The sequence below is a fragment of the Bubalus kerabau genome, chromosome 8 (genome assembly GCF_029407905.1).
Source record: "Bubalus kerabau isolate K-KA32 ecotype Philippines breed swamp buffalo chromosome 8, PCC_UOA_SB_1v2, whole genome shotgun sequence".
Classification (NCBI taxonomy): Eukaryota; Metazoa; Chordata; class Mammalia; order Artiodactyla; family Bovidae; genus Bubalus; species Bubalus kerabau.
In genome coordinates, this window is record NC_073631.1 from 116018702 (window position 1) to 116042595 (window position 23894).

The 23894-nt window shown below is 58.6% G+C and overlaps 1 protein-coding gene across 1 annotated transcript; it reads left to right on the plus strand.

Annotated features, from left to right (window-relative positions):
• Positions 1–337: 337 nt before the first annotated feature.
• On the plus strand, positions 338–23894 carry KRBA1 (KRAB-A domain containing 1). The gene is made up of 17 exons (XM_055589416.1): positions 338–1460; positions 5725–5851; positions 6804–6878; positions 7557–7694; positions 8296–8445; positions 9501–9632; positions 9787–9972; positions 10829–10984; positions 11579–11803; positions 12453–12626; positions 13045–13218; positions 14927–15079; positions 15531–15713; positions 16547–16741; positions 16826–17009; positions 18485–18705; positions 20349–23894. Exons 1-17 carry the CDS (start codon positions 1449–1451, stop codon positions 21227–21229), a joined length of 3366 nt encoding a protein of 1121 aa, XP_055445391.1. The 5' UTR covers positions 338–1448; the 3' UTR covers positions 21230–23894.

Here is a 23894-nt window from a genome sequence, read left to right on the forward strand (position 1 = left end):
GGCACCAAGCACAAGTAAGGTACTTACCAAGGGGCACTGTGGCCTTGAGGAATCCTGAGAGCAGATGTTGAACTTGCACCTGCCTTTTTCCACCGCCTGACACCTTGTGATATCTTCAGATCTTCAGGACCGTGGGCTTCACAACATGGGTCCTGTGTCAGTGATTCCCTGGGTGTGGAGAAGGGGGCTCTGTCCAGGGAAGGGGCTGGACAGTCACTGGGGGTGTTCTACCCACGCAGTCTTTCCTTGGAGGCCAGGCCAAGGTGGTCAACATTGTACCCCAAAGTTCTGGGAGGTGACCCGCAGCAAGGCCAGCGGAGACCCACGGAGGTTAGACCCACAGGGACCAACACTGGGATTTCTGGGCAATAAATTCCCTTTCTCTGAGTCCAGAGGAAGAGAACTGTCGGGGGCGCAGGCGTGGGGAAGGGCTCTCCGGGCGGCAGGCGTCGCCTCCTATTGGACCCCGGCTTCCTCGGCCTCTGCAAACCGCAGGTTTAGCCCCACGAGCCCGCCTTCTCTAAGCTGTTCTAACAAGGGTCCACCAGACCTGGGATGAGGCCCAGCCGGGGATCGTCTCCCCCGCACCGAGAACACAACTCTCCTCCAGCCTCTCTGCGTCCTTTCTGACCCATAGAATGGTGGGCTCGCGCTTCATTCATTCAACACATTTATCTGAGGGCCTACTCCGTGCCAGGAACGTCTACAAATCAACAAAAGAGAGCAGCAAATAGTTACACAGGTACAGTGGCTCCCTGGTCAAGGCGAGGGTGAGCGCGGGAGCGGGGGGACAGACCTGAGCGCGCGCTGGGGTCTGGCGGCCACTCCAGCCCATCCACCACCCAAGTCACGGGGTCCAGCCTGCAGCCCCCTCCGCCCCTCTCGGGGTCCGCTTCCCCCACCCCTTCCCTAGTCACGGTCGGCTTGCGGGATTCGTCCTTTGGCAGAGACGGATCCCGTTTAATCCGAGCATCCCCACCTGGCGGATAGGAATCGTTCAGTAAAAGTTGGATGCAAGAAAGGATGGATGGATGGATGGATGTGTGGATGCACGGGTTTAGTCCGGCAAGCACACAGCGAGCTGGCCACAAGGCAGATCCCGGCGCCAAGCCCCTCCCCTGGCAAGCTTCACCGGGTCTAGGCATAACCAGTGGGGAGGGGGCGCCGCCAGGCTCGCCCCGCCCTCCCCTCGCCCCTCGCCTTCCCTGCCGGCTAGGCGGCGCCTTCTGGGAAATGTAGTTCGCGCCTGCGCCCGGAGGGCCGCGGGGGCTGGTCCCCCTCTCCTGGGATGCGGTGCTCTGGGCTGCTTCGGACGCCCACCTACCCCTGCCCCCTCCCCTGCGGCCCGCTCCCCAGGGCCCGATTTCCTCCTGCGCCGACCTAGATCGCTGACGGAGCGAGTGCTCCCCCCGCCGTGCCGGAAGTCGGGAGCAGAGACTGAGTCCGGGATGGCGGGCCAGGTAAGGCAAGCCAGGACAGCGCCGCGCGAGCCGGGACCCCGCCGGCAGCCGGGGAGGACAGACGATCGCCTTGGCCGGGCCTGCCCAGTGCCACGCTGTGCGGGCCTCGAGGGCGGGGGGCGAGCCTGGGACCCGCTAACTTTGGCCGGGCGAGGTGCGTTGGGGGTTGGGGTGCGCAGGATTTGGTGCAGGGAAGTCCAGAATCTGGGACCCCTCCTCTTCCCTTCTCCCCGTCCCCTCCGTGTAAGGGACTTGGAGCCGGAGCTCCATCTTTGGAAACTCCTTTGGGTTAAGCCTCGCACTCTCTTGGCGTGGCTTTTAAAAATTATCCTGGGAGCGATGGGCATGGAGGCCCAAGGAGAAAGAATAAATCTGTGCACTTTCCTTCTTGGTAGGATCCTGGGCTCCCGGATGGGGGAGGGCATGAACAGGGTCCCAGGTTTTTAGCCATTAGGTGAGATATGTAGGTCCGAGAGCTACAAGGGGAGCCCCATCTGTCATAGCCTGGGACCAGTTTGTCGGGTGCAAGTTGTGTGCAGGGCGGTGAAGGCGCTAGGAAACCTGATGATACCAGTGGGGAGTTGCTGGACGTCCTTTTGGGGGAGCCTGGAGCCAGCTCTGTAATTGTGGCTCATTAGCTTGGGCCAACCTCAGGCAACTGCCAACTCCATGGTTTGAGGGCCCAGGAGCGGGTGGTAATGAGGGGCTGGGGCAGTCTGTGGCCAGGCAGAGCATCACTGTGCCAAGACCTTGATGGCGTTAATGCCCCACAAGCTCCTGGGAAAAAGCGAGAAGCCAGGTAGGTTAGGGGGCGACAGAGGATGAAATGGTTGGATGGCATCATCGACTCAATAGATGTGAGTGTGAACAAACTCCGGGAAATGGCAAAGGACAGATAAGCCTGGCGTGCTGCAGTCCATGGGTTGCAAAGAGTCGGACACGACTGAGCGACTGAACAACAACAACAGGCAGATTGGCTGCTGTGGGAGCAGGGGCAGTCTCCTTTTCAGATCTGGCCGTACAGTTAGGAAGCCGAAGGACACCCTCCACCATCACCCCCATCTCTGCTCAGATGTGCCCAAGGGCCCCATGTTCAGGCCTCCTCCGACCGCAGTTTCCTTCTCTATACAGCGAGGGGCTGGATCACTGATCGTTCAGATCCAGTGTCCTGGGGTGTGTCCTTACGCTGTGTGTCTTCATGGAAAAGGGCCTGGCCGTGGCCTTGGGGGCTAGTAGGTCACAGTCAGATGGAGAGGAACAGGGTGCGCCTCCTGTCTTCCTGTCTAACGTGACTCCCAAATGCCCAGAGGCTGTGGGAGCACAGCCCACAGGTGGGGGCAGCAGGGCTCAGGGCTGAGCCTGAAACACGCCAGGAAAGTGGGTTTGCCCTGGGAAGGACCCGCAGGCCGAGTCTGTGGCCTGAGGGTTTGCACATTGTGCTTGCTCCCTACCTTTTTTGTGCACGTGCACACACACACACACACACACACACACACACACACTCCTCTGTTTTTTCTGGGTGGGGGCTGCTACCAATGGACCCACTTACCCTGGCCACAGTCAGTTCCTGTTCCCGACTTTGTTGGACAAGAGTTTATCTTCTGGCTGAGGTGGCGAGTGGCCTGGAAACCATCTCTTCCGGATGTCTAAAAGAGCTGGTATATTTAGCCAGGAGACAAAGAGGCATTTGGGGTTAGGAGTGGTGTGTGAGGTGGCCAACTGTGACCTGCCAGTGGATGTGAGGCAGACAGATTTGGCTGCAGGAGCAGGAATCATAGCACTTAACCACATCCCAGCATTTGTTCTGAGCACTTTTCTCACAGTAATTCATTTACTCTTCACAACATCCCTATGAGAGAGGTTCTTATGATCTTCCTTTATAGATGAGTTTACTGGGCCCAGAGCTAAATGTAAGCAAAGCAGGGACTGGAATTCCAGCCACGTGGCTCCTGGGGTCAAGGTCAAACCTCCACACTCTGCCTGTTTGTGTCCCAGAACTTCTTAATGCCAGATTAGGCCAGCCATAGGACTGTGGTGAGCCCCCATAGTTGCTATGGGTATTCAAGTAGAAATTGAAGAGCCCCCTATTGTAAATAGAAAAAAAAAAAAAATGAATGAGTTAGTCACTCAGTGGTATCCAACCCTTTGCAACCCTGTAGACTGTAGCCTGCCAGGCTCCTCTGTCCATGGGATTCTCCAGGCAAGAATACTGGAGTGGGTGGCCATTCCCTTCCCTGGGGGATCTTCCCGACTCAGGGATTGAACCCACATCTCCCTGCGGCTCCTGCATTGCAGACAGCTTCTTCACCGTGTGAGCCTAGAAGTTGGCACTAAATGTTCACTACCCCTTAAAGGTATTCTGCAGTTGTCGGTGAGTTCTAGTTCACAGACGTTCTATAGTGGACAGCTCTCCCCTGCGGGGAGGAGAGGGTCCCGTTTACCGGAGTAGTTTTCATTTCTGGCAGCCCAGGCAGGTCTGCCCAGTCTTGAGCCAGTAACTGGACAGCAGCTCTTCCCCAGCACTCTGATTCTAAACTTAGAATGTGTCAGAATCATCTGGGAAGCTTGAAGATGTCAGCTTCTGGGTTCTGAAAGCACTGAACACAATTGTGATTTAGTCGATCTAAGATCAGGTGAGAAATTCAGTCCTCAATAAAGGGAACTGTGAACCTTATTTGAGCCTAAAAGCTCTTTTGTGTTTTCAGTTGTTAGGTAGTAAACTCTGATGGGAGAAGATAAGGACGCAGAGTATTTTTTATCTGGTTTGCTAAGTATAGAAGCTATCTGTTGGCGTGAACTAGCTGGTCAACAGAATCACCACTCAGCTCTGCTGGGTTCCCCGCCTGCTGCTACAGCCAGGGCCGTGCTATTAAACTCAGCCATTTAGCAGTGGCTTCCCTGGTGGCTCAGATGGTAAAGAATCTGCCTGCAATGCAGGAGCTGTTGTTCAGTTGCTAAGTCGTGTCCAACTCTGTGACCCCATGGACTGCAGCACACTAGGCTGCCCTGTCCTTCACTATCTCCCGGAATTTGCTCAAAGTTGTGTCCAGTGAGTCGGTGATGCCATCCAACCATCTCATTCTCTGTTGCCCCCTTCTTCTCCTGCCCTCAATCTTTCTCTGCATCGGGGTCTTTTCTAATGAGTGACTCTTGACATCGAGTGGCCAAAGTATTGGAGCTTCAACTTCAGCTTCAGTCCTTCCAGTGAATATTCAGTGATTGGGAAGATCCCCTGGAGAAGAAAATGACAACCCACTTCAATATTCTTGCCTGGAGAATTCCACGCCCAGAGGAGCCTGGTGGGCTTCAGTCCATGGAGTCATAAAGAGGTGGACATGACTGAGCGACTAATACACACACACACACATTTATTTGTATTTATTTATCATTTATTTGTACTCAAGAGCCATCCTGTCTCCTCCATAACCATCTTAAAAAACCTGTTATAGCATGGTGAATTCAGGGCTGGCTGGAGTTCCCATCCTGGAGTTGATGTTTTCTTGGGCCTGAGCTGCAGGCCACGAGACTCTCTGTATTAGCTTCCCTGGATTGCCATGAAAATACTTTCACAAAGCGGGGGTGGGGGCTTAAACAACAAATTTAATATCTCACAGTGCAAGAGGGGAGAAGTCCAAAATCAAAATGTTGGCGAGCCCATGCCCTCTCTGAAGACTCTAGGACAGGATCCTGCCTTCCTCTTCCAGCATCTGGTGGCCCTGGGGATTCCTTGACTTGTGGCCCCATCACTCCTGCCTCCCTGGTCACGTGGATTTTTCCTCCCTGTGGGTCTGTCTGTGCTCCTCTTCTTATAAAGACACCAGTCATACTGGATTAAAGTGAAGGAAAATGAAAGTGAAGTTGCTCAATTGTGTCCGACTCTTTGCGACCCTATGGACTGTAGCCTACCAGGCTCCTCCATCCAAAGGAATTTTCCAGGCAAGAGTATTGGAGTGGGTTGCCATTTCCTTCTCCAGATATTGAATTAAAGACCTACCTTAGTCCATTATGACCTTAGCTTAACTAATTTCATCTACAGCGACCCTAGTTTTGAATAAGGCCACATTCTCGGCTACCGGGGTGAAGACATCAGCATGCCTTTTTGGGAACACGTCTCTTGTCCCGTTGCCCCTTTGCCTGTTTCCATGTGTCAGGTGCCCACGCCGTGTCCACCAGGGGATGTGGGCTGGGTCAGCACGCCGAGGACCACTCCTGGGCGGCCTTGCTGGGAGGGAACGAGCCAACTGCCCTGAGGTTGTGCCCACAGGTGTCGATCGCCTTCCAGGACCTGGCCGTGCGGTTCTCCGAGGACGAGTGGCGGCTGCTGGGGGAGGGCCAGAGGGCGCTCTACCTGGACGTGATGCGGGAGAACTACGACACGCTGGCCTCCCTGGGTGAGGAGCGGGGCCGTTGTCGGGTGGGAGGGTGCCGGCGCAGCAACTTGAGGGCCCAGGGTTGCCTGGGAGCTCGGGTGTCTCGTGGGGCCTTAGTCTTCGTTCACACAGCAAGGTGGCGTCCGAGAGCCGACACTGAGCTGGGGGCGCCTCTCAGGTCTTCCATGCCATTGTTACTGTGGACAGTACCAAGGGTCTGGGTGCGATTTGGTGGGGGTGCCAAACAGCTGGCACAATGGCACTGGTCTTGGAAGTTCTGACGGTCCCTGGGGTTTGGGTGGTCACACAGACACACATATGTACACACATGTACACAGGTTTGGGATGGTCATACAAACACACTCGTGTACACATGCACACAGGGATTGGGTGGTCACATACACACGTGTACATGGAGTTTGGGTGGTCACATGGCTAGACATGTACATGCATGTTCATGGGGTTTGGGTTGTCACACAGACGTGTGTACACATGTACACAGGGTTTGGGTGGTCACATGTACACACATGTACATGGAGTTTGGGTGGTCACATGGATAGACATGTGCATGCATATACATGGGGTTTGGGTGATCACACAGACATGTGTGTACACATGTACACAGGGTTTGGGTGGTCACATGTACACACATGTACATGGAGTTTGGGTGGTCACACAGATAGATGTGTATACACATGTACATGGGGTTTGGGAAGTCACATGGATAGACATGTACATGCATGTACATGGGGTTTGGGTGGTCACACGGAGACACATGTACACACATGTACATGGGGTTTGGGTGGTCACACATACACACATGTACATAGGTGCCTGGATGTCTGGGTGCCTGGGCCTCTGGTGTGATGATGTAGAAGGGTGGAGGCCGGCTTCCACTCCCGGGGACGGTCCCTCTTTTCTTTCCCAGGGACGGCGGAGCCGCTCCCCCTCTCGGCCTTCCTATCTCCCTCAGAGCCTGGAGGAGCTGTGGGGGCCCGGAGCCGTGCTGGAGACCGGCAGGAGCCGCCCCAGGGAGGAGGCCCCCTGGGTGAGTAATCTGTGCAGATGAGAGCCCCTCGGGGTGGGTCCTGGACCCCCTGGGTTGCCTGGGCCCTGGGTGGACTCACTCATGTCCCTCCCACCGTGTGGTCCTCGGCCCCTGGATTCATTCCGTACAGGATACTGTGACCTCAGCATTCCCCACCTCGCCACACCCACCCCTCCCTGACCTTTCACCCCGACCCCTCTGAACCAGGAGCCTGGTATACTGTTGCTCATTGTGTGAAGCGCTCAGAAGCAGCCTGGGCTCACCCTGGGAGAGTCTTTGCCCCTCAGGCCCCCTCCCCCGCCACCCAAGCAGAGCCAGTTGCAGCCCTTGAAGGTCCAGAGAGCTCGGGGGGGTGGATGTGGTCCAGGGGTTGGCAGGAGAGGCAGGAGTCCGGATGGTGGCCGGAGATGGGGAGGCAGTCCTCCCTTGGTGTCCCCTCCATGGCCCAACAGGGACCGAGGGACAGAGCAGAGAGGAGCTCTGTTACCCGCAGCCCCCAGCATCTTGGTCCTGCTGTGCCCACGCGCAGGGCACCTGCCTTGAACCCAGGTTCTCTTTGTTTGCGCACATCAGTGTCTCCTTTGCAGCCCCTCCCGTGGTGGGAGGATTACGTGAGACGCAGCATGTGCCGACTGATGTTGGGGGAGGGGGCCGGAGTTCACTGTGGTCTCTTGGCAGGAGGAGCCCCCCAGCACAGCCTGCACCTCAGTGCCCTGGTGCAGCTCGTGCAGGAGATCCCCGAGTTCCTGTTCGGGGAAGGCAGCCCCGAGAGTAGTGGGGGAGCCAGCCTGGATGGGGTGGCTGTGAGCTCCCAGGGTGAGTCTGACGGGGGGCCCCGCTGCATCCCACAGACGAGTTCAAGCTGCCGGCCCGGCCCCTGGGTGGAATTACCCGTTAATATGAATGCCTGGGTGGCAGGCCGGTCCCCTGAGAGGACACGGACGGGGGAGAGACTGTGGCCTCTGACTTTCTCTAGTGGTTTTGACCCAGCTTCATCCACGCCTTTGGGGCCCCCGTCGCGTCCTGCCCTACAGTGGTGGATGAGGCCGTCCCTGTTGTGTAGATGAGTGCCCAGCGGCTGAGTCCCCCACAACCTGTGCTCTCCCTGTCTTACCAGACTTCTTCCTCCCCCAAGCTTGCAAGGCTCTCCCGCCTCCCCAGAAGTTTCTCCCCCCAGCCCCAGCCTGCAGGGTTTCTTTGCGTCCCCTCAGCTGATGGTCAGCTGGGGACGATCTTCTCAGAACAAGGCCACAGCCTGAATCTACATCTTGGAGCCCAGGGATGGCAAGGCAGAGGTTACTGACATCCTGGTCGTTGTTAGTTGAACATGGCAAGGAAGGGCCAGCATGGGGCAGTGTTGGGACATTGTACCTCCTGCCAGGCTTAATTCCAATACCCCCCCCACCCCCCTCAGCAGCTGTGACGGAGGATATGTGCCCTCTTCGAGACCTGCTCCGCTGCCTTCCAGATACACCCGTGGGCCTGCTTGGCCTGGCCGCCACGCCCAGCGGCAGCTCGTCCAGCAGCACCCCCGGGGCCAGGGGGCCGGGGAGCCCCCTCCCCATCAGTGAGTAGGACTCAGTGCAGGGGGCCCACACCCTCTTGATTTTTTTCCAGGACTTGGTTTCCTTTATAACTGGGTCCAGCTCCTCAGTGGGGCGGAGTTGGGGGAGGTGCGGAGCAGGCCTGGTGCTGGCCTCTGTCTGGGGACCAGTGAGGATTCAGGATGCTCAGCCTCACTCGTGGAGTGCTGTGTGCAGCGTGTCTGCGGACCTGACACTCAGACCTCTCATCAGGACAGCCCTAACAGCGGGGGAAGACAAGGCTGGCCTTTGGAATTTCTCTGGGTCTCAGTTTATTTTTAAAATGCTTGCGGATTTTACATTTGTCTAAATGTCTATTTTTATCTAAACTATTTTGAATTAATATGGCATAAAATAGCCAGTGCTTTCATGCATTGGAGAAGGAAATGGCAACCCACTCCAGTGTTCTTGCCTGGAGAATCCTGGGGACAGGGGAGCCTGGTGGGCTGCCATCTATGGGGTCACACAGAGTCGGACACGACTGAAGTGACTTAACAGCAGCAGCAGCAGGGGCTTAACCCTGGTGGTCCAGTGGTTAAGACTCTGCTCTTCCAATGGAGAGGTCATGGGTTCAATCCCTGGTCAGGGAACTAAGATTCCACATGCCGGTGGCCACCAAAAAAAAGAAAAGCATGCCCCACTTAGCTCGTAGTTTCAGGCATCAGCTGGCACCTTTGCTCTGGAGTCCCACATGTCCAGCTTTGAGAAATGTTGAGTGCAAGGCTGGGGCCTGACTTGAGGAGGCAATCAGAAACTTGAGGAGGCAATCAGAGACCCTCACGGGAGGGTCCCCGGGGCGAGCAGTCTTGTGTTTACATTCACACCAGAAGGAAATGGGGAAGGACCCTGCACCTTAGGATGGACTCTGGGAACAAGCCCGTCATAGCTGGCTGAGCCACCGAGTTCCCAGGACTCAGCTGTCCCTTGGGGAGCAGTTAAAAGCTGGGGAGGCCCATCCTCTGTGTGTGTGTTGGGAAGGGGCAATTTCTCAGGGTCTGGAGCCTGGGCTGGAAAGGCCTGCCTGTCTCTTCTGCAACAGAAACTACCGACAAGCCAAGGCCTGTGGAGGAGGGGAGCCCAGGAGCCCCTGGCCGGGAGCCCAGCCCTGCCACCTGCAATCAGGGCAGTAGCAAGAGCCGCAGGAATCCGGAGAGAGGGACCCCGGGGGCAGGTGAGGGGCCGGCTTTCCTGAGGGTGGGGCTGAGGATGGGGGGCAGGTGGGGAGGCATCATGTGGCCCTCACCTGGGGCCTCCTGATGGTCCTACCTGGCAGACGGCATCCCTGTGGTCATGGGTGGGAAACCTGACCGCGGCTGGCCTTGCAGGAGCTGCGAGCATCTCTCCTGGGCACAGCCCCTTGCAAGGCCTCATCAACTGCCTGAAGGAGATCCTCGAGCCTGGGCCCCAGGGCCCCGAGGGACCACGGAGCTCGCCACCGCCACCCGCCCCCAGCCTGGGTGCCTCCCAGCTGAGCAGGGCAGAGCTGGGGCCTGGGGGCCCTCCCTGGGCCGGTGAGTCCCTGCGGACCTGTCTCGTTGGGCCAAGGTTTCTGAGCCCGTGGAGAGCTCCAGTTGCTCTCTGTAGATACTTCTCTGTAGGTATGGCGTCTTCCCTAAGGATCCTTGTCAGCTTGGCTGCTCCGGTATCTCTAGTGTCACATTTCTGGAGCCAGATGGCTGTGTTAAGGGAACAGCGTGGTCAGCATAATCAGCTTGTGGAAGAAAACCAGAAATAGATTTTGCCCTGGATTCTTATGGGTTCTTGACTCATCCTAAGGTGGGACATCTGAGAATAAGAGGCTGAGGGGCACTTCTTGTTGACCCTATGCGGGATCCTTGGGATGGGCTTTGGGGATGGGGGTGATATGGTGGGGGCTGGAGCCCCAGCCCTGAACTCTGAAGCTCGGTAGCCGGGCAGAATGTGAAAAGCTCCTTGGGGCTTCGAGCCTCGGTTTCCCATCTGTAAAAAGGGTAACTGTTCTCACCTTAGAGGACTGTCCTGAGGCTTAGGCACACTAATGATGTGTGTGTAAGTGTTTGTAAAACGCTTGGGCGTCCTCAAATTAAGTTCTGCTCAAGGCCAAGAGAACCATTTCCAAGTAGTGAGCCAGGCCACCCACTTCCTTTGTTTGTTCTCAGAGCAGAACCTCATCTTCCTTTTACCCAGCCAGCTCTGGGAGGTGTAGCCAGGCATTTTTAAACCAAGTGCTAAGAAGACAGTGGCCCTGCGCAAGGCTGAGTGAGTTGCAAGAAGACCCACATCCCCGGGTTTCTGGCCTTGGACCTTTAATTGATCCCTCTTTCGGTTGTTGTCACCAAGACTGAGGTCACTGGGTTCAGGGGGACGCGTGTTCCTTTTTTCCTGTAGTGAAGACAGAGGCAGCCTCGGGAGATTGTCCCCTCCAGGGCCTGCTGAACTGTCTGAAGGAGATCCCCGAGGCTCGGGACAGGCATCCCAGCCCCTCAGGAGCCAGTGACCCACGGCTGCGGGAGGACCCAGGGGCCTGGAAAAGGAATTCTGGAGGTAAAGGCCGCCGGCTGGGCAGGGAGCCCCTGGGCATCGCTTGTTTCCTTTCTCTGCTCCAAGCAGACCTTCCACCACCAGACACTCGGGCCCGCATGTCAGTGTGTTGGCTAGAGTGGCCAGACGTTGGGGCTCACGCTGTAGAAGGAGCTGGGCATGTGGGAGTGCATCAGTGTGAAAACATTCCAGGTTGGCTCTTATAGTAGGAGCTGAGGGTTCCAAAAGGAAGGAGGGAATCACTGGGAGGGAGAGACAAAAAGCAGAAGGCAGAGCTCCGGGCAGTGCACATTCCGGGGCTCGTTCTGATGTGGGGGTTCTTGTGATCGTTTGGGTTCACCATGGGTCGTTGGTGTTCCAGAACTCTTGAGAGTCATTTGGCTGCTGGCCTCGGAAGCAGGACCCTGACTCAATGCTCCTGGGGTGGGCTGGCTTGGCATCACCCCTCAGTAGAAACCTCTAGACGTGAAAGTGGGATTTGGTCCATCTGCTGATGGTTGGGCAGTGACTGTCTTGGAGCTGAGATGGCTGTGGAAGCTGGGGGCTATGGAAACCCAATCCTGACCCTATAGAGACTTCATGAGTGACTTCCCACAGGACTCCGACCCCTCCAGACTCCTCCTCCGGGGCCTGGGCCTGGAGCCAGCAGCATGCTCTCTGCAGTGAAGGTGGAGGATAGCTGGCCCCAGGGACCCCTGGAGCCCACATCCTGTCAGCTCAGCAAGCAGCCCCACAGCTCCTCTGCCACCAGCAGCCCCAGGAATGTCAAAGACATTGCCCTCGCCCAGGTCCGGATGCCCAGCTGGGGCCCTGCAGCTCAAGGTGAGGCCTGGGCTCATCTGCTCAAGTCCTCCCGGGTGGGGGTCTCAGGCCCCCAACAAGGTTCTGCCAGCCCACAGGGAAGGGGCACCTGGGTGTCTCGCGCGTGGACAGAGGCGTCCACCTGGGCATCCTTCCCAAGAGGTGGTGGTGGTGGTGGTTTAGTCGCTAAGTCGTGTCCGACTCTTGTGACTCCATGGACTGTAGCCCGCCAGGCTCCTCTGTCCATGGGATTTTCCAGGCAAGAATACCGGAGTGGGTTGCCATTTCCTTCTCCAGGGTTCCAAGTGGTTCGTCCCATCCCTTAATCTCCATCCTCCTTAACCCAGGCCCTTGCCCAGGGAGCCTTCCATTAGAAGGGCCTTGGTTTTGCAGAGAATCCCCAAGTGTCAGGAAGCTGCCCACTGCGTGTGGCTCTCTCTCCACCCACCCCTGGGCCTGGGTACAGCTGGCTGGCATCGCTCCTCCAGACTGGGGAGCAGAGAGCTGATGGGAGCCGGCCCTGAGGGAAGGGCATCCTGCCTGGCAGGCCCCACGCCTAATGTGGGACTCATCACTCCTGAGGAAGACAGGCAGGCCGGGCAGTCAGCCGGGGCTGGGCCGGTGGGGGGAGACGGGCCAGAGATGGTGACGGGCCATCTCCCCGTCCCAGCCGGCAGCGCCTCGAGCTCACCCCTGGAAGCCCTGGAGGCCTGTCTGAAGGGCATTCCCCTGAGTGGGTCGTTACCTCCCCAGCCACCGGCCAGTTCTTGGTCCCGGAGCCCCCAGCCAGGAGACCCCGGGTCTCAGAGGCCCGAGCTACCGCGCCTTGGACCACACAGCAAAGGTAGCCTGTGCCATGGGCTCAGGGTGGCGTTTATCCTTGTGTACGGAAGGGGGTCGGTGGGGGGAATGCTGAGGACGCCGTTAGGTCCCCCCTCCTCATCCCAGGCTAAAGCGGGGGGCGCACATGCCCCTGTCTCCCAGCCCCTTCTCATGCCTGCCCCCCAACAACCCCTGCATTTGGTGGAAGCCAGTTAAACTCTGCCCCCTGCCACCTCTGAGAGCTTCACTGACCCTCTAGGCCCCTGAGGCCAGCAGTTGGGTTTATGTGGGTTAACAAGCTACTGGATTTTAATCAGGGCCATGAGCACCCTAACCTCAGGGGAGATCGCACGGGAGAGGCGTTGGGGCGGGGCGGGGCGCCTGTCCGCAGCCCAGCGCCCACGGTTTCCCCTCGATGCCAGCTGTGCTTTTCCCCACAGATGTGGTCATAGGGCCTCTCCCGGCTCTGGGCCTGCAGGGCTGCATGAGAGACAGCCCGGCCCTGCCCCTGGGCTCCCAAGGCACCCCTAGCAGCTTCTCGTCATCTAGCAGCTCCGACGGGGACCTAGATTTCCAGAGCCCTGAGCGCAGCCAGGGGCATCGGCCCAGAAAAGGTGAGATGGCCAGCTTGAGGCTGGGAGTGGGTCCTGGGGAAGGGCGGCGGGGAGCGTCCTTGCCCACCGCCACGTGTCCGACCCGACCAGTGTCCAAACCAGGCTTCCGCGCCTGGAGCGGCTGCAGAGAGCAGGCGCAGGACTTGTTTTGGGGGGTGGGGGTCTGTTTTAGTGACTTGGCTCAGAAAAGGCAGGACAACATCTAAGATCTCTAGAAGGCATTTGATGCTTCTTACTAGAAGCATTCTTACTAGAAGCATCAAATACTTCCTTATCCCAGCCTTGAAGAAGTCAGTGTCTGTAACATCTGACTGACTCTCTAACTTAGGGAAAACGTGTAAAACCATCTTGGAAGGGTGTGTTTGGTGTGTGCTCCCCCGGGTCCCTCCGTGAGGGGACCTTGCAGGACCTCAACCCTTTTCTCTACTTGAATAATCCCAGGGCTCCCCATCTGCCTTGTTCATGGACACCTGGTTCCCCGGGGCTCACCTCTGTGTCCTGGCCTCACACTGTCAGTGGAAAGGCCTGAAGCCCCCCTGGGGCTCTGTGCTGGGCCCTCTGGGGCCATCGGATGGGCTTAGGGCCCGCATTCCTGCGCCCACCACAGCTCAGCCCCTCGAGTAGGGGAGCTTTTAGCTCCCAACAGGCAGCTGACTTTGCTTTTTAATTTTTAGTAGGTACTGTGCTCGTTTCGTCTTGTTGAAAAGCTGCGGTTAGGTTGCAGAGGGTCGGTGGTGTCTGCCTCCCTCCCCTGCTCTCCAGCACTTGCGTCCCCTGAGCCACCCCTGCTGCCGGTTCCTGCACTTCCAGGGATGCTGCGCAGGCGAGCATCCCTCTCGCGGATTCTCCACCGAGCTCCCTGTCTTCCCGCTTCCCTTTGGCCTTAGGGTCCTCGGCGCTGCACGGGCCCCCTCCCCTTTCTCCTGCAGCTGCTCAGTGTCTGTGGTTCCTTCTCGAGTGTTCTCTATCGGCAGACCTGTTTTCTGAGTCACCCAAACAGCAGGCGACTTCACACCGCCTTGTGGACGCATCCAGCCCAGCCCCCTAGCTCTCCCTGCACTGCCCCAGAACCCCGCAGCATCCGTGGGGAAGCCACATGCAGGACTCCTCTCAAGACACTGAGGTCCCAGCCCCACGATGCTCGGACCTCTGGCAGCTTCTCTTTTCTCCCCCTCTCTGCCTGACGCCCGCATCAGCAAAGATGCTTTTCTGGAAAGAGCTTGGCTGAGATGTGGAAGGGGAGGGCTTTTCCTGTATCTAGAATTTCAGTTCATGTAGTGGCTATAGTTTCTCCAGCGCTGTCACTAGAAATAGGATTTCTGCAGTGTGTTTTTATCCTCGAGTTGAAATGCATTCATGTTCTCCTTCTTCACCTGCTGCATCTGTACCCTTTTCCCTCTTTGACTAGTCACGTGAATAGTGAATAGCTGACGACAGTCCAGCCTCGGGGCCCATCTCCCCCGTCACTGGCCCGATGGCCTGCTGACTGGCTTCTCTGTGTAGGCAGTCAAGATGAGGGGGCCTCTCCCAGGGCCACCCAGAGGCAGGGCTGACACGGGTCTGGGGCCAGGTCTCCCTCTGGGTGCCCTGAGCTGGTGTGACAGGTCCAGGGCCTGAGCTGCAGTGGACCCGGGACATGGGCAAGGCTCCTGGGGTTCACAGGACTGAGCTCTGGCTGGCCAGGACCGTGAGTGTTGGGTTTTCACAGGAAGCCCCGTGGGAAGCTCCCCGCTCCAGGGCCTGGAGAACTGTCTCAGAGAGATACCTGAGCCCCGGCTGCAGCCTGCCTGGCCCTGCTCCTCAGCTGGAGATGGAGGGCCACGGCGAGCAGAGCCCAGGAACTGGGCAGCAGGCATGGAAGGTAATGTGGGCAGGCCCACTTCCCGGCCTGATATGAGTCAACCTTCTGGAAGCAGCTTGGCTAGAGGCTCGTGGGAGGCCACAAGGCCAATAGCGCTGTTCTCCTGGGTGGAGGGGTGTGGTGGGCCTGGACACCCAGCCCCCCAGTGCTGCTCCGAGTCCAGGCCTGAGCTGGGGCCTTGGCAACAGGGTGTCTGTATGCTGGCCTTGGTCTCTGGCACGGCGCTGAGCTGTGGGGGCTCCCGGGAGGCTGGGTAGCTGGGTCCAGAAATAATGAGATCCTGGAGGATGAGGGTGGCCCTGGGAACATCTGCAGGGCCAGGGTGTGTCCCACTTCGGTAGCGTCATCCAACATCCTGGACCAGAGTTTGTCTTCTGAACAGCGCCTCCCTGGCCTGCGTGCTAACTCAGGGCTCCCAGCTGATGGGCCTCTTGGCTTCTCATTGAAACAGGACTGAGGGGCGAGGCCTGTGAACCAGCCCACCTGGGACAGCGTGGGGGTGACGTGCCTGCCAGGAGCCTCCGACTGGCCAGCCCGCAGGCCCTTGCCTCTGGTGCCCTGCCCACCTGCTCCCCACGAGGCCCCAGAGACCTTGGGGCAGCCAGGCCAGGACAGTGGAGGTGGCTTCGAGACGGTGAGCGGGATTCTTGCCTAGGGACTCGCTCGCATGTCTCCTCCCCTCCGTGTAAAATCTTTGATGAGAGAATAGACTTTCCCTTTCCCCTCCTATTCCTCCACTCCTTCACTGTCTCAGCCATTCCTGGACTGCTGGCTGGAGGGTGTGTGCGTGCGTCTCCGAAAGCCTGCTGGCTGGAGCGCTCCAAGGTGTGCTGAAAGCAAGTGGGGAAAGCACTGCTCTCATCCAGAGGCTGGGTTTCTCTGGGCGAAGGACCGGTTATTTCCTTAATTCTAGTTGCCTGGGGATGGAGGTCGGGGTTGGGGGGTGGGGGTCTCCTCCTTCTGCTGCTCCAGTTCAGTTGAACTTACAGCGGAATCCTTGCCTAGATTTGCTGAAGTGGGCGGGTCAGGCCTGACCTAATTGAGAAAGTGCAGGTATTTGTCATACTCCCTCCAGGCAAGCGCTGTTCCGGGGGGCCTCCCGTGGACTTGACTGAGCCTCTCCGTAGGCTGCTGGTCCTGAGTGAACACAAGTAGAACGGGCTGCCTGGCTTACAAGACCCAGAGCCTGGCTGGAACCAGACTGTTAGTGGCCTCCAGGGTCACTCGGAACCCAAGCTTCTGGAAGTTTCTGCTGTGGCCTTCCAGAGTGCCTGGGGGCCAGACCAGCATCTGGCTTTGCTTCCTTCCGCTTCCTGTGGCCATGGGATGCTGTTCAGGCTCCCCCAGGGCTTGTGTGGGGCTGAGCTGGAGGGGGACCAGCTCTGCGTGCCTGTCCACGGAGGCCGAGGCCCTCCGGCCTGTCCTTGGGCTCACGGACAGAGCGCTCTTTGGTTGCCATTTGCCTAGGGCCAGCCACCAAGCCTTCCCCGCTCCACTGCCTGGAGAACTCTCTGAAGGGGATCTTGCCTGGGGGGCCCTTGCGCTTTGCCTGCCTGGCCGGCCTGGGCCCCAGCCCACGCTCCAGCTCCAGCTCGAGCATCAGCAGCTCAGAAGGAGAAGACCCGAGGCCGGAACCCGAGCTCTGGCAGCACCCCTTGCAGGGTGAGCTTGTTGGGGGGAGAGGGGGACCAGGAGCCTGGCCTCGGCATGTGAGCGCTACCCTGACCCCGGCTCTGTTTTTGCCAGAGAGGGACCATCTTCCCAGCAGCAAGGGCCTTGGCACCCTGTCCCCACAACGTGGCGGCCCCCGTGCTGGCTGCAGCCCTGGGGAAGGCTCGAGGAGACGTGAGCCCGGGCAGCGCTGCGATTTCAGTGCAGGTGAGCCCGGGGTCTCTGGAGGAGGGGAGCGTGTCCCCCAGGAGGGCCATGGGTGCAAGGACAGTCCCACTCATCACTTGGCCTGACTCTTGCCAGAAGGCTCTCTGCCTTTGTCACACTTGAGTTCCCTGTAGGATGAGCCGAGTCCAAGAAAAAAAGGTGGAGATGTTGAGGCCCCTGGGGCCCCAGGGCTGTCAGACGAGTGTGTTTAAAGACCTGGCAATCACCTTGGAAAGTCGAAGTGTCCATTGCTCAGTCGTGTCTGACTCCTTGCAACCTCATGGACTGTAGCCCACCAGGCTCCTCTGTCCATGGGATTCTCCAGGCAAGAGTACTGGAGTGGGTTGCCATGCCCTCCGCCAGGGGATCTTCCCGACCCAGGGATTGAACTTGACTGTTGTGCATTGCAGGTGGATTCTTTACTGTCTGAGCCACCAGGGAAGCCCAGTAAACTTGATATATATAATAGGAGAAGGAAATGGCAACCCACTCCAGTATTCTTGCCTGGAGAATCCCATAAACAGAGGAGCCTGGTGGGCTACAGTCCATAGGGTTGCAAAAAGTCAGACACGACTGAAGCGATTTAGCATGCATGCATGCATATATATATGTATATATATATATACATATATATCAGAGAAGGCAATGGCACCCCACTCCAGCACTCTTGCCTGGAAAATCCCATGGATGGAGGAGCCTGGTGGGCCGCAGTCCGTGGGGTCGCTAAGAGTCGGACAAGACTGAGCGACTTCCCTTTCACTTTTCACTTTCATTCATTGGAGAAGGAACTGGCAACCCACTCCAGTGTTTTTGCCTGGAGAATCCCAGGGACGGGGGAGCCTCGTGGGCTGCCGTCTATGGGGTCACACAGAGTTGGACACAACTGAAGTGACTTAGCGTACATATATATATATGTATCAACGCCTCCTTGCTTCTCAGTCCAGTCCTGACCCAGTGATCATTCCCAGCAGGAAAAGCAGAAGAGAAGGTGGGAGGCAGGTCCCATTCACCCTGGAGAGAGGTGTGCTTGGAGACCCTGGGACCGCCTGGCTCCCTGGGCAGCGCCGGAGGAGGTAGGGGTGGGTGGGTTGCCAGGTCTGGGAAGGGGGCCCCCCCTGCTGCACTCAGGCCAGTGACTCCACCCAGTCCTTGGCCTCTGAACAGGCCCTGGCTGGTCCCCACGTTCCTTCCTGCCCGTGGGCCTGACAGGAGACAGCAGAGTGGGCCGGGCATGGACCCACAGGGCCCCCAGCACGTCCCTGGAGGAACCTCACCAGGGGCTGGACCTGTGGGTATGGCCCTCTCCATCTGCTCTCTCCAGCCTCCTGGGAGAGCCAGAGGCCTCATGCTAGAGCCGCAGAAGATTCCGGAAACAATGTCCACCCTCACTCAGCCCGCGGGCCCCAGCCAGCCATTCAACCAGAGATGGGCTTCCTGGTGAGCCCAGTGTAACCCTCTTGCGTCTCATTTCACCAGTGCTTGAAAGTTTCATTTTGCTTTAGGCCATGTCCAAGTGTCCCCCGTCAGTGTGGCCGTGGCGGAGCTGTGCGTGGCCACACCGGAAATGCTTTGTGCTCTTCCTGTGCGGTCCGCTGTGCATCCCTGCCCTGCCGCTCAGCTGGGAAGAAGGCCGGGGCCTGGACCCTGCCAGCCTCCTGGTTTAGCCCATGGGCCCCAGTCCTGGAAGCCGACGGCCGGTGAAGAGTCCAGGGGCCTGGGGCCTGGGGACGGAAGACCAGGTGTGACAGGTGAGCTGGGGCTTCCCCAGCCCCCCAAGTATCGGGAGCCCCACAGGCACGGGGTCGGGGGGCGGCTGGGGCTCAGCGTCTGCACAGTCACCCCTCCCTCCTTCCCCGCTGCTCAGCTCCTTTTGGCAGGGTGGGCTGGTGAGAAGCCCTGGGGCCACAGCCTGGGGTAGGCTTTCTCTGAACAGCCTTCCAGGGTCTTTTGGGTCATAAGTAGGAAGAGCCTCATGTCGAGTCCCCTTCAGCTGGCTTATTTCATTTCAGGGTTTTCCTATAGGAATAGCTGGCTATTTTATGAAAGGACGCAGACACTTCTTAGAGGCAAAAGAAACACTGAATAGATGCATCCAGGATCAAGGTTGGGGTTTGAGGGGACTTTAGAGAACAGGTAGGGATAATGAGGGTCAGTAGTGAGTGACCAGGCGGGGAGGTCCCCAGAGAGGCGTCTGTACCCTGAACCCCGGGAAGGTCTTCCAGACCACAGCAGAGGTGGGCGGGCGGGGCTTGGTGCCCAGTCCGCTCTGGGCCATGCACCCAGATCCTCACACTTGAAGCCTGTGATGGGGGCTCCAGCGTGTCATGGGCCTGGCCTGGCTGGAGGTGCAGCTGTTTATTAGGAGTGCTAAGCTGGCCCGAGGCCCATGGACTCACTGCCCCAGCTTGGGTAGAAAGACACCCAGGACAGCAGCACCCGTTGCTGACCCTTAGCCGAGATCTTTCCTGAAGAACATGGCTGGGCAGCGTTTGAGTCCTTGGGCTCCAGTCTCCACTTTTGCTGTTTGAAGCCCTAGGGGTCCTGGGAGATTCAGGCTGGAGCCGGTCTGGGGACTCAGACATGGCCAGAAACCAGGTCTGTCCTGCGGCTCCTTATGAGGCTGGCCTTGGGTGAAGACGAGGTCCAGGAGAAGCTTGGGTGAAGGAGTAGGTGACTTTTTTTTTTTTTTAAAGTAACTTAAGTCCTATGTCTGTAATTTGATTAGGGAGGATAAAGGTCAGGAGGGGGTGGGGACCCCTGTGGTTTGCTTATGACTAAGACCTTGATGCTGGGAAAGATTGAAATCAGGAGAAGGGGACGACAGAGGATGAGATGGTTGGACGGCATCACTGACTCAGTGGACATGAGTTTGAGCTACTCAGGAGATGGTGAAGGCAGGGAAGCCTGGTGTGCTGCCGTCCATGGGGTCGCAGAGAGTTGGAAACGACTTAGGGACTGAAGAGCAAATAGTGCTAGGTGCTGATGCGGCCCCCTTTGTCTCTCCGCTAGAAACACCTGGGTCCTCTCTAGACACTGCACACGGCCCTGCCTCATAGCAGCTTCTCTGGGCCCTGCCCGCCGGCCCTCCAGAGGCAGAATTAGCTGCTCTGAGGCAGCGGTAGGTCCCAGAGGTGGCATAGGAACCCACCAGTCCTTTTCCTAGGAGGTGGGGAGGCCTCTGTCCTAAGCCAGCTTGGTTTCTGTGGAGACCCAGCCTGTGATCTATCTTGCCCGTGAATTAGGGGGGCAGCCTTCCATGCTGCCCAGCCTGAGTCACCAGGACCCTTCCTTCCCTTAGTGGGCAGGGTGACAGACACACCAGCTGGAGGGCCTCGGGGGAGGGAAGGTCCCAGCAGCTGAACACACTCACCGCATCCCGCTCTGGTTTCAGCCGGGACCGATGGGGAGCCCCTTCCTGGGGGTGTGCTCCAGCCAGAGCCTGCAGCCGCTGTCCCTGGGGCCTCACCTGGTACCTCCCCGCGGCCGCCGTGCCCCTGTGGGGCTTCCCTGCAACAGGAGCTCCACAGCCTGGGCGCCGCCCTCTCAGAGAAGCTGGACCGGCTAGCTGGGGCCCTGGCCGGCCTGGCTCAGGAGGTGGCTGCCGTGAGGACCCAGGTGGATCGACTCGGGCGGCGCCCGCGGGGCACGGGGCCCAAGGGACTTCCCCGGGGCCCTCGCTTGTCCAGCGGCCCTGCCCACAGACACCTGCCCTACTGGAGGCACAAGGGCCCCCCCAGGCCAAGACCGAAGATCCTGCGGGGGGGCCTGGCTGAAGGCTGCAGGGCCGGGGAACTGTCATCGGGCCTGTCCAGTGGGAGGCTCCGTCGGGTGCCTCTGGACACCCCTTCAGCAGAGCCCCCCGGGCCCGGCTCCAGCCCTCCCTGGCAGTCTCACTCCTCGGCCTGCAGTGGCCCTGCTGTGCAGACTGTACGTCACCCCTTCGGGCACCCCGAGGCCCACCAGAGCCCCCCTCCCCTTTCACTGCCGGCTGCCCTGCCCCCCCAGGTGGCTGCTTCGGTGGGCACTGCAGAGGCAGAACCGCGGGGTGTGGTGGCTGCCCCACCCAGGATCCCAAGGTGGCCGAAGGATCCAGGTGGCGTGTTGGTGGGGCTCCAGAGAGCCCTTGAGGGTGAACAGTGGGGTGGAGAGCTCAGGGACCCAGCATGGGGACCCCCCAGCCGCCACCTTCATGGACTCAGCCCCACGGAGGGTGCCCCACCTCCGGCCACCTCGCCCCCCTCCAGCAGAACCTTCTCCACATTGAGGCCGTGAAGGGGCCCCCTGACTCCAGGGTGACCATTGCTCAGGGAGGCCGCCGTTTGAGGGGGTTGCATTCCCCAACCATGCCTCTGGCTTCTTGACTCAGGTTCATTTAAATGTTGCTTCCCCCTCTGGCCCTTCTCACTGGAACCGCCAAGGCGGGCGGAGGGTGGTGTGCGTCCACATGTGTGTGTGTGCCATGTGCGGGCACACCACATGTGCCCGGGGTGCCCCGGGCCGCTGCAGAGGGGCCATGAGACCACTTCATCTCAGCACCTGCCATCCTGACCTCAGCGCTGGGGAGCGTGGTGCCCGTCTTCCTGGTCCACAGGGGCTTAGCTTCCCTTTGAGGCAGATCTCCACCACCCCCTGGCCGGGGCTGGATGTACCTGTGTGCATTCTGAGTTACTGAAGGTGGTTGCCAAGGGGAAGAAAGGCACTCAGAGGGGCCGCAGCAGAGTGTGGCTGTGTGGTTGTCACCAGTACTGGGGACAAGCTGGCTCCTGCCTTCCCGCCTCCTCCGGAGAATCCAGCAGCCTGCCCGATGTTAGGGGAAGAATCCTGCCGACTCCAAGGGAGAGAGCGGCGCATGTGTTGGCTTCGCGTAATGACAGTCCACAGCCCAGGAGCCTCCAACAACACACGTTTACATCCTCCCGGTTCAGAGGCCAGAGGTCCAGGACGCAGGTGTCGGCAGAGTTGGTTTCTTCCAAGTCTGCCCTAGGCCCCTCTGCGGGGCTGGTCGCTGACTGTCCTCGCGTTCCCAGGGCGCTCTCCCTTTGCTCATGCCCCTCAGTGTCCCTTTTGTCTAAGGACACCATCCTCACGCCCTCCCTCTAACACGATCGCTTCCGTAAAGACCTCATCTCTAATTCAGGTCTCGTTCGTGGTCCTGGGGTTGTTAGGGTTCCAGTGTGTGAATCTGGGGACGGGAGTGCACAATCCAACCCCCGACACACATGAGGGACCGAGCTCGTCTTGGTCCTGGTGGGAGGAGGGAGCGTCACCGGGCTGCCCTGGGTCCCACCCCTCACTTGGGGCATCAGGAGTGACCTGCTTGTCATCACTGCATTTCCGATCTTTTTTCCTGATCTTTCCCCACCAAGCCCTTACCTGATCTGAGGAATCCTCGGGACGGTCCACGCACTCTGGGAAGGCCCTGCCCAGTTGTGCTGTCAGGGAACCGGGCGCAGCACTGAGGCCTGAGCCGGCTTGGGACCCAGAGGGGCTGTAGCCACAGTGAGTGCTCAAGGGGGGCCCATTGGCTGGTTTGCCCAGTGCACCCCTAAAATCGGGTTTTTGGGGACACGCAGGGCCTGGCCTGTGCTGCTCATGGTCCCTGTGGAAGGAGCAGGCACTGATGCCAATGGCAGGAGAGGCAAGTGCTGGGTAAACAGACCATCAAAACTGAGTGTTAGAACGTTTCCAGGACTGGAGCAAGTCCCTCGATGACCGTCTCAGAAGCTAGGTGTATGAGATCATGTAAGTAGGTTGTTTAAACACGCAGCTTTCACAGCTAGCCATAACTTGATGAAGAATAAGGAACAGAAGAGGTCTAGGCCTTCTTCCTAGAAAGATGAGTCCAGCTGTCTCCAGGCTGTGTAGGGAGTGACGCTGGGCCGTTTCAGAGCCATTGGAAGGGTCTGATGGAGTCAGCGCTGTGGACCAGGGGCTCGGGCTGGAAGGAGGAGGGCTTGTCTGGCCCTTTGCTCACCCTCCGTAGCAGGAGTCGGGGTGGCCCGCTGTACACGCCCGTGTGGCATTTTAGGGCTCGGTTTTGTGGGCTTTGCAAATACCAGCCTTTGCACCACCCTGTGCTGCAGGCACGGAGGAGCACACGGGCTCAGAGAGGGCGAGGGACTTGCTCGGGGATGCACAGCCTTCCTCCGGCCGAGTTAGAACAGTGCGTGCCCTGATGCCGCCCAGGCCGGGGGGCTCCCAGTCCAGCTGGACCTTGTGAGAAGTTCAGGTCCTTTTTTAAGAATGTGGAAAGTCAGCCATGAAGTGAACGGTGGGAGGTTCCATGAGCTGCGGCTGTGTTTCCCCCCAGGTCCACTGCCACGTGGACAACACCCCTCCCAAGGCATGAATTGAAAAGCCTTCTAGAACCACTGATCTGGTAGAGAAACCTGTTGGCAGTTTAGGAGTTTGGTCCTGTGTCTGTCTTCATCTACTTGATGAGGAAGTGTGGTCACTTTGGTAGGAGAAACCACAGACTGTTGTGAACTCAGGAATTCCCGGGGGCAGGAGGTGGGGGGCAGAGAACCTTCCCTCCCCGGGCGCTTGCACACATGAGGGTCCCCTGTGTCCCGACTACCGCTTGTCAGCCCGAGGCCACTGTGAGGCAGGAAAGAGGGAAGGTCCCACCTGGGTGGGTCAAGGCAGGGCCCCACAGCCTCCAGATGCCCCCTCCAAGGGTCCAGTAGAATGGGGGCCCTTAGCCCCCTGAGACACCCCAAGACATCACCACTCTCCGGAAGGAGCTTGTCAGGCAGGCGGACCAGGCTTGCTCTCCACCCTCTTGTGTCCTTATGTTTTAGATGTGGCTTCTGTAAACAGCCTCCTGTTGGATTTTGTCTTTTAATCCAACTTGACAAATTTTATTCTTTAGTCGGAGCCCTTAATCCACTTCTGTGTAATATTATTGTTGATATACTGAGATTTGAATATACCATCT